Source organism: Stegodyphus dumicola, chromosome 3 (assembly GCF_044657685.1).
Source record: "Stegodyphus dumicola isolate Sdum_Otavi_A_Nest chromosome 3, ASM4465768v1".
Taxonomy (NCBI): Eukaryota; Metazoa; Arthropoda; class Arachnida; order Araneae; family Eresidae; genus Stegodyphus; species Stegodyphus dumicola.
Window position 1 is genome coordinate 208,045,800 of NC_140770.1, and position 10,977 is coordinate 208,056,776.

Genomic DNA, 10,977 nt, shown 5'->3' on the forward strand with positions numbered 1-10,977 from the left:
CAAATAATATTATAGTAAAAATAAAATCTTTAAAAAAAAAATTGTAATACAGTTAAAATAAGATCTTAAAACAAAACTTGTAATACAGTTTAAAGGTTAAATATCCTCATTTTTAAGTTCAGAATTTAAAAAAAAAACATTATATAACACTGATATTTGATAATTAGATTCTGAATACACTTTTATAGTAACATTCTTAATAAGAATATTTTGAGTTTTTCTTTAATTAAAAATTATGCGAGCTATTCAAATATGAATTCATGCAATAAAAGATGTATACAGCTTATCGAGTTTTGTATATTGCAGTAATTTTTCGTAGAATATAATAAGAAAAGTTTATGTGTATATATGAGGAATGGGTGTCTTCCAGGGAAGTAGAAGAAATGAACAACTGGTGTTCTTGAAGGGGATAAATTGTCTAATAACAGTTTAACTTATTTAAAAATAAGTTTTATTTCTTTTTATAAAATACAAAGTAAGTTACAAAATAGCATATATAGGGTCATATAAAAGTGTCCGGTGTTTTCTTGCCGCTAGATGGTGTTGATGTATGAATATCTGGCAACACTCACTCGATTGTTTCAAACATGCTTAAAGGGTGATATTCAGCTTCCATTGTTTGTAAAGGCAGTTTTCTAATTTGCTGCTTGTGTAAAATGTTATATTGATTTAAAAATGAGTGAAATATTTGAAGAAATACGCTATAGGATCCTTTTTTACTGTAAAAAAAATAAAAATGTGCCGAATAATTTGTGAAATGCTGTGAATGGACAAAAGACCCAGGAGTGGTTTGCTCAATTCTGCTTTGGAAATTTGGTGTCGAAGATGCACCTCTCTCTAATCGACCAGTCATTCAAAAAGTCTATGAAATTTTGCAACTGTTGGAGCAAGACTGGCACACAAGCTGTCGGTAAAAAGTGGTGGCTCTAAACATCTAACACATGACCAGAGTTGCCAACTCTCCCGATTTTCGACCGATCTCCCGCCAACCCGATTTACAATATATTTCTCCCGACTTTTTCTTATTTTTAAAATTTCTCACGATTTTTATGGAACTTGGCTTAATACTTTGTTATATGAACAAAAGTGATTTTGGACGTCTGAAAGCAATTGAATTTTCTCTAGATTATATCTAAAACAAAACCTTAAGAATCAGATAACTTCTGCTTTGTGAGAAACGTCGTTCTCCTGTTCTCCAATGGGCATCGAACTCCACTGCGTGTCAGCTGGCATATATTAGCCAATGAGGACAAGGCAAGCTGTTATTTGGATGTTCTTTAGTTATTTCGTTCAATTTGTGCTGAGTTGTGTGAGTGCTCGTGCCTTCGGGAAATAGTTTTAGAAATTATCATCTTTTGTTATGTCTGCGAGAATGAAATACTCGTGTACATTTCAAAAATCGTACAGTTGATTTTCCTTCCATTATTTCCTCAAGGAAATGTAATAAATTTGCGATGTGCACCGCCTGTCGTTGCGATTTTTCGAATTCGCAATGTGGAAGGGCGGATGTTCTCGAACATGTGCGAACACAAAAACACAAGGATAACATGAGTTGTTTTTTTAAAAAAACGAAAACAAAGGACGATAAAGTTATTAATGCAGAATGTCTGTTCTCTGCCTTTTTACTGGAGCATAACCTGCCACTGAATGCATCGGATCATGCTGCAGCTTTATTTAGAAAAATGTTTCCCGATAGTGAAATTGCTAAGAAATACTCAAGTGCAAGAACCAAAACAGGTGAAATTGTTAAAGAAATGGGTTTGAAAAATAAATCTTCAGTTATTGATTGCACAAAACAGCTCCGTTCTGCCTCTCTACGGATGGAAGCAATAATACCGATTCAAAACTGTATCCAATTGTTGTTTCTTTTTTTAATCCAGATTCTTCAGAAATTGAGTTCAGTTTAATTTCTGTCCCCATTTTAGAAGGACATTTGACAGGCTTTAATATACCACAGTTAATTATTAAACTTTAAAAGAAAATGCAGGCCCTCTGGATAATTGCTTAGCACTTGGTGCCGATAATGCACCAGTATTGGTAGGCTTGAAGACTGGTGTTGCAATCATCTTAAGAAAGGAAAATTCAGATTTGCAGATTATGAGGTGCACCTGTCACTTCTTAAATTTAGCAGCTGAAAAAGGGGCAGCTTCTTTACCAATAAATGTGGATGAACACATTGTTGATATTTATTATTATCTTGAAAGGAGTTCTAAAAGGAAGGAAAAATTGAAACAGTTCCAACAGCTGCATAACAGCAGTTTACAATTAGAAAACTTGAATGAAGTTATAAAATCAGCTAGGATTGACACCCAGTGGAGTTTAATTGGAAAACTGAAAGGTGCTGATGGAATTTTAAAATATAGTCAACTGTCTAGAATTGTGTTGGCCATCTTGACAGTTCCCTGTAGTAGTGCAGAGTGTGAGAGGATTTTCAGTGTTGTTGCATAAACGAGGACTAAATTTAGATCTAATATTAGTGATGACACATTAGAAAAACTTTTCTTAGCGAAAGCAGGCCTACATGGCAATGGCAGTGAACAAAATTCTAAAATTCCCTTCTTTCCCCCCCCCCCCTTAAACGATGCAAGTAATAAAAATGTTTTTTTTATGCGTAAGGTATTTTTGTGTTGCTTGCATTTAAGAATTAGTTACTATTTAAAGTTAATTCATTATTAAAAACCATTTTTTTATCATTTAAAAAGTCTTTTTAACATTGTGAAAAATCTCCTGATTTCTTAAAAAAATCTCCTGATTTTTGAGTGTCATAGGTTGGCAAGTATGCATGACAGTTTGAAATTATTTGAAAAGAGTAGGCTACAAAAAAAAGTTCAATGATCGCATGACACATGAATTAACTCGACGAAATTTGATTTACCAAATTACCATCGGTGAAATGCTGCTGAAATGTAATGAAAATAAATCATTTTTGAAGTGAATCATTACAGAGAATGAAAAATGGATGAAATACAAGAATATCAAATGCAAGTGATCACTCAAAGGCTGGTAGCCCTCCACAAATGACTTCAAAGCCTGGATTGTTGCCAAAGAATGCTATGTTGAGTGTTGGTGAGATTGGAAGGAAGCATTATGAGCTGCTACAACCTGGCGAAACCATCAGTTTGGCCCTGTACTGTGTACAACTTGACCTTTTAGAACAAAGCAATCCAGAAAGAGCGACCAGAAAGGGAGTTGTATTCCATCATGACAATGCGAGGCCATATGCATCTTTGATGATTCGGAACAAATCAACGGAACTTGATTGGGAAGTTTTGATGCATCCACCATATAGCACAGACCTTGCACTGTCTGACTACCATTTGCTGAGCGATGTGCCGCTGAAAATCACTTGCCAAGTTTTTTTATGATAAACCACAGAAGTTCTATACCTATGAAATTATGAAGCTACCTGAAAAGTGGCAAAAGGTAATAGATAACAATGATCAGTATGTACTTGATTAAAACTGATTTTCAACAGAGGAAATTTTTGTTCAAAAATGTACCAAAGAATTGCAGAAACATTTTATATGGCTCAATTACAATAACAAACAATGGTTTTGTTTAGTTACAGTATGTTATACTGTGTTGATGATATAAATTCAATTTTGTAATAGTTAATAAAATTTTTTGTTATTTTCTTTTTGAAAAAATATGTTAATTTTATTTCTCTTTTAAATTAAAACTTAGTTTTAAGATCCATCCAGATTCACTGGTATGAAAGTAGACTGAAAGTATTTAAAAGGATTGCTAATATAGGAATATTTTATATGAATAAAATGTAAATATAATAAATAATATGAAAAAAGTAAAAAATTGATTTTCTGTTGTTAATACACCATATTCAAAATAATGGCATTTGCAATATATAAAATCATGTATGGTATTAAGAAAATTGTCATTCCTGAAATTCACATGAGCTATGTTATGTAATTGAAATTATAATTTAGAACAGTTCTCTTAGAAAATAAATTATTGCATTAAAAAAAAAAGGAAAGGAAAAACCTTTTGTTCTATTGTTTCTATGATGGCAGATTTATTTTTTTTTACAAAATTTTGCTTCTATTTCTAAATAATTGTTATTTGGCTCTTAATCTAAGTGATATAAAAAGAAATTGCACAATCTACCTAAATTTACAGATATTAAAGCAAATCTCACAGCAAGTACACTAATATATACAAAGTGTGTAAATAATGTAGTGAGACTGATTTTTGTATAATATTTTATTCATTCAAAATTACAATCTCACATTGCTTCCTTAAACATAATTACCATGGGAAGCCATACAGTGTTTGAGACGATTTTTCCACTCTTCATAGAGGTGTTGGAATGCGTATCCTGCAATTGCCATCAGCTGGTCAGTTTCAGTGTTTTCTAGTGCTCTAAAATGAGGTCCTTTAAGGTGGGTTTTGAGTCTCAGGAATAGAAAATAATGGCATCGACTTGTTGGGGGGAATAAGGGAGCTTTGAGGAGCCACAGGGATATTTTTGTCTGCTAAAAGCTCATTGATTGAAAATGTAGTTTGATAAAGCGCATTGTCTTGATGCAGCACCCAGCTGGTCTTGATCTCACATGCATGACCCTTTTTTGAAGTCTAAGAACTTGGTAAAAGTGTTGGATTGTTTGGTTTGGAGGCACAAAATCTTTTTAGATTATTCCCTGACCATTTAAAAAGCAAACCAGCATGCTTTTGATCTTCAACTTACTTATTCTTGCTTTTTTGCTCTTGATGACTTTGAAGTATGACATTCCTGGCTCTGGTGTTTTGTTTCTAGGTCAAAGACACCCAATATTCATCATCAGCAATGACATTTTTTTTTTAGATAATGAAGATCTCCAAAAAATGAAAGCACTTCATGTTGTTCTTTGTTTCTTGTGAAAGTTTGTTTTGGAACAATTTTCTCTTAAAAAATTTCCTCATCATCAGCACATATGTCAAAATCTTATGAATGGTGGTGTGATTCAAATTATTCTGACTGTCAAGTGATGATCAGAATGCTCAGCATTAGGAATTCTGGCTATATTTTCATCAGCTTACATCATATGTATCAGTTGCAGGTCTTCCCCAGCAAGGTTCATCTTCAATCAATTCCCTTCCTCCTGAAATTTCCTTAAACCACCTGAAAACTTGAACCATCAACAAAGCATTTTTCATCATAGGCTTATGCAAGTTTTGTAAAAGTGTCTGTGACACTTTGCTCAAGTCTGAATGAAAATCTGATAGCAGAACATTGATTAAAATTGATGTCGCTCATTTTCAGAGTATTCTAGGAAAAAACAGTTTATGAAAAAATTTCTACAATTGCATGACTCTATACAGTTCAGAATCATATTGATTGTGCATCGAGTGTTCCCTCACTCTTTCTTCCAGACAGAAAGTACACAGTGTTGCCATATCACCATTTTTGCACATTATTTTATTAATACACTTATGTGTATTAATAAAATAATGTGCGACGAATTATGTATGTATGAATTTATTGACAAAAATGGCTGTTACAGGGGTTCTAAACCAGGGGGGATTCCCCATGGTGGGAATTTCATAGTTTCAGGGGGAAATGCATTTTGCCTTTTTTTATACCTATTCAGTACTAAATTTTAGTTTATGAATATAAAAAACTAATTTATTCAAGTTTGATATTTGTCAACATTTTCTGTACTTTTTCTTGTTTAATTTATAAAAGCTTTGGAAAAGAGGGAGGTAGAATGAACGTCTAGCAATCATGCAAGGCGTGCATGGCGAACCACTGGCTTGTTTGTTGCAAGAATACAATTGAAGCTAAATTAATTGTATAGAAAATGAGAATATTTAAATTACATAATTCATGGTTGTTGTCTATTTAGTGAAAAATCTCATTTTTTCGGCTAGTTTTTTCTACGTCAGAAGAAACTTGCCAACCCTGGTGTGCGTGTTTCTTTCTGTATATATAGATAGATAGATAGATACACACACACACACACATCACTGTAGTGTTCTTTAGTGTACAAGGCAGGAGTTCAAAAGCATATGTGAATAGATAGATACATAAAGATATATAAAGATTTAACAAACATTCTCTATTCGTAAAAAGCAAATTTAAAGTTGATTAAATTTTAAATGAAATTGAATTACAAATAAATAATTATTGTTGCAAACTAATCTACAATATCATTTAAATTCTGAGAGCATATGTAAATCAAGTGCAAGTATCAAAATCTATGAGTAAATATATAATCCCAATAAATTTTTTAATCTTAAAAATTTATATAAATGCGTAAGTGAACAATTGTTGAACAGGCAGGAGACAGACTTATCAAGGCGATAGGGGAAGTTGCCTCCAAATTTAACTTTTTTAAGTTTTTGAAACATTTTTAAAGATTTAAGTTTATATTTTCAAGCTTAAAGAAAGTATTTAATAATGTGAGTGCCTCTCACATTATTATCAGTTTAGCTTGGAAAATTATGTAGTTAATTTAAACCAATTTTCTTTCATTGTTTTGAAAATACAATGAAAGAAAATTAATTTTTGTTTTAGGATAGCTGAAAATGTTAATTTTGTATTTAATTGAGTTGAATAGTTCAAATAGTTAATTTGTTTTCACTGATGATGTTTCATATTTTTATGTCCACTTTTATATTCATTAACAAGTACAATATTTTTTAAATGCTACATCAAGATTAAGCCATTTTAAAAGCAGGAAAGAAGATGCAAATTTTAATGTTTTTTTTTTTTTTTTTAAATTTATTTAATGTGCGATTATAAGTGCATATTTGAAAGATCCATTTAATTTTGTCTCTTATGCTTTATCATACATCAGTGTGTTATGAAATTAGTTTATTGTTTCTTAACATTACTGCTTTTTTACTTTTTTTTTCAGATGAAATGATATACCTAGCTAAGGAATGTGGTGTGCCAGTACCTGCTGGATTTTGATGTGTAGAAGATTAATGTAATAGTTTGTGTAGTTTTATGTACAATAACATCTATAAAAATATGTATTTCGTTCAACAAAAATAAATTTGTATCTAGGATTAATTTGTAAGCTATTTCTTTAACTAATTTTAATGCTGTCTCATCTGATTCTTTGATCATTATTGTGTGTTAAATCTGGTTTTATGCCTGGTGTAGTGAAACAGGTCTTTTAAAACATCTAACTATAACTCTTTCTTTTCCATTAATGTTCACATGTACTGCAATGAATACAAATTGCATTTTTCAAAAATATATTTATGTATGCTTGATGTAAAATCAGGATAAATTATAATTTGATCTTCTGATAGACTTAGCACATAAAAAGTAGCAATCATATTATTCATTTCAGTTAGATTTATACTAACAGTTGATTGTTTTAAGTTCTTGCAGAAGTTATTACGTAAAAAGTGCCATTAAGTAATTTATATTAAGCTGCTTTATTTATATAGGGTAGGATAGAAGTTACACTCTTTTTCCTTGAGCTGGTAATATGTACCAAATCTTATATTTAATGATCAGAATTTTGGATTTCTTGCAGAAAATCGTAAAGTTTTAATAATAAAGCTTGTGCATGCTATACAACAAAAATGTTAGTGAAAAGTTCAAAATATTAATGCATTTCGTGTGACTACACTTCTTAAAAAAGGGATTTTTTATGCTCAATAATATTTTTCTTATATGTCCTGACTATATAATGGCATATTTGAATAATAAATGCATTGTATCTCATTTCTTACTGAGGCACAGAAGCGCAGTAATTAATTCTGGTTAGTACTGCTTCGACTATGGGCTTTAGTGACAGCAAGTGGCACAGCCAGTTACATTAACGTCTACTGCTCGGCAGTAGACCTCCTGGGCATCCAAAGTCTTTCACAGGCAGGGAGGTGTCGATGGTTTGATTACCACACTGATTCCAAAGCGTATGCGACAGATTTTTTTTTTTTTTTTTTCACCTTGTCCTCTGTTAAGTTCTTCGGTGAAGAGCAGTCGTTTCCTCTGGCAAACAAATGTAGACTGCCGTTCCTTCGCAATGTTACGTCTCCACCACTGTTGGCTTCATCTTTTGTATGTAATTATCAGTAAAAATATTTAAGGCATTGTAACTTATACTGAGATCAAAGTATTTATATGCAGTAAAAGTTTTAAAAGTTGAATATTCTGTTAGTATATTAGCATTAATATGTGCAAAGATATATTAGAATCTTCCATAATCCAGTAACTGCTTTATATGCCTTTTCAAAGTAAACAAAATTATGATTTTCAAAAAATTTAGCATGTCTGTTTTAAACAGGAATTTTTTCATGTATGTACATGAAAATAAACTTTTTAATAAAAGTAATATATTTTAATTGAAATGAATTTTTTACTTCCATGTCAACACTGTATTTGTGATAGGCACAAACTGAATATCAGCAACTTTTTTCTTTTGATAAAGCTCTACTTTTGGTTGCATATTTTTCTGCTTTTCAATATTAATTTTGCATTTATATAGTTATTTAATTTTAAAATTCTGTGGTGTATGTTAAGAATTTATCAGTTCTCTGTTAAACAGATGTTGCATTCAGACTTAAATGCATTTCAAAGCTGGCACCCTGAAACAAACGTACATGTTGTTCCAGAATGATGTCCCGATAGATTTGGCTTGTCATGGTTCCAATTTGAGCATGCAGGTCAGTTCTGGAATCCAGAATAATTCCACCCCAAACGAGCACTCCTGCACCACCGTAACGGTGTCGTTCAATGATGTTTTCTTGGTGGTGACGGGTACCTGGAGCTCTCCATATGAAAGTCTGGCGAGAATCAGACTGCAAGCTAAACCTGGACTCGTCGGAAAACATCACACAAGCCCACTGTTGCGGTGTCCACAATGCATGCTGTCCACTCCAGGCTAACCGCAGGCGACACTGAGTTGCAGTAAGTGGAACGCATCTGACAGCTCTATGAGCATATAGACCAATCTGCCCTAAGCGTCTGTACACGGTCTGCCTTGAAATTGTCGTACCAGTGGCTGAAGAGAGCTGGCGAGAAAGGTCTGATGCTGGGCTCCGCCTGTTTCTTTTGGCAGTAACTGCCAAATACCGGTCCTCATTCGGCGTTGTAACTCTGGGGCGACCTGTGCTGTAGCGTCTACTCACATTACCATCATCTTGGAATCGTTGCCAAAGCCTATAGATGACACTCTGGGCGATTCCAAGTTCATCTGATACTTCCAGTTGGGTACACCCACATTCCAGACGGCCGCTAATTCTACTACGTAAAAAATCATCCAAATGCGTCCTTTGTGTCATAACTATTTGGTTATTGCACTGAAATGCTTATAAAGCGCCTGCGAACAATTTTACTTCTTTGCCTGTATTCCTTATATATCACTCTCTTACACTCTCATCATTGTGACGTACCATCAGTGTCATCTGGTTACTTCCTAAAATTTGCATATGATTCTTGAAGATGTAGTGATTTTACAGGTGATATATTTATTTTAGAGTTCGATTTCCGCGTGATTCCGAGTCATCCTTAATTTATGGACATGAGTGTAATATCTATCATTTCTCCCTACCATTTCATGATGAAGATGTGATATTGCCAAATCATGGATAAATATTTTATAGCTGATATTCTGGAACAGTAGTACTAATATTTCATTTTCTTCTATGTTGAGTGCATATCTGCATACACATACATGTGGGCAGAAGGGAGGGAAAAAATATTCATTATTTCATGTAAATTTTGCTAAATTAACTCTTAAGAATAGTAAAGTCTGTTGCTGATGTGTGTTTTAATTTTCCTTTTACTGAAAGGAACTGTTTTTCAAGGAAATTCATAATTCATTTATTATTTGATTCTTATTTATTGTTATATTTTCTCCATTTCTACTAATAAACGATAGAGACGCTATAGTTTTTTACTAATAGTAAATTATGAAATATTTATTCTAAGGCAATTTTCATCTCAAAACATAATTTATAAAAACCATGAAATCCTGACTTTTTGTCAGTGCTTCAGAGTGAAGAAGACATTAAAAGAAATTCCAAACTCAGGCTTCCAGGTGCCCATATTCGGATAGAGGACTATGTTATTCAAAAATTAATGACTAGGTACTGTTGTTTTTTCACAGTGCAAGAAAAATACGTACATTTTCTTGCAGATTTTTCATTAGTTTCTTTAAATATAATACAGAGCAATAATTTAAAAATTGATTCGGCACAAAATGCCGTTTGGAGACTAATAATTAAATTAAAATTCAATAAAATATAAAGGCATAAATAAAAATTTAATAAATCATTAATTTTATAATGAATTGTTAAGTAAAAGAAATAAAATATCGGGCCTCATGTTTGGAGCTCTGGCTGCACTTAAATTTCATTCTGAAAACTAAGCAATAGCTTAGCCTGCCTCCGGCTTAATTCAAGCCATGAATATACGGTATAACGTACTATTTCAAGGGATGAGAGAGGCCATTCTTTTTCCAGAACATCAGAAACAATATGAGAGTATGGAAATAAATTTTAATGGAAAAGTGTAGCTTTGAAAACAAGGAAGAACCCTAAGCTTTCTGACTACGATGCCCTGCCCATATAATTCTATCAGTCAAGCAGAGGGCAACTGGGCAAAAAAATTTCCCTTGAATGGGATCCAGTAACAACATGAGAACAAACGTACGGTCTGCACAAGTGACAATTTTTGCCCCCCATATTTGGTTACATGGTTTAAGTCTACGGGTGCTCTGCACTGAGAGATCACTAGTACATCGCTGGACGTGCCCGACCAAGGTAATAACTTTTGGTACTTTTAGGAACAAAACATTTTACTTGTTGTCATAAATTCATAGCACAACCTGGAGAATTTGACATATGGATGGGGAGATTTTCTTTCCTTAAAAGTCTTAACAACTCCGCCCACTTTTCCCCCAGAGACAAGTATGCATTCCGTAGTTATAATCGATTTTAGCAGATATTTGTTTTTTAAAATAAAATTTGCACGCTGAAACTGTGTCTCATTTACATAAAACAAGTAAAGCGCTTTCATTT

General features: G+C 32.7%; 1 protein-coding gene across 1 annotated transcript in view; it reads left to right on the forward strand.

Annotated features, from left to right (window-relative positions):
• ATPsynE (ATP synthase, subunit E) overlaps window positions 1-7,012 on the forward strand; it is a 29,302-nt gene extending 22,290 nt beyond the window's left edge. Inside the window, exon 4 of the mRNA XM_035378086.2 lies at window positions 6,855-7,012. Coding sequence (XP_035233977.1) covers window positions 6,855-6,910 — 56 coding nt within the window. The 3' untranslated portion in view covers window positions 6,911-7,012. The remainder of the gene's footprint in view (window positions 1-6,854) is intronic.
• The last annotated feature ends 3,965 nt before the right edge of the window (window positions 7,013-10,977 follow it).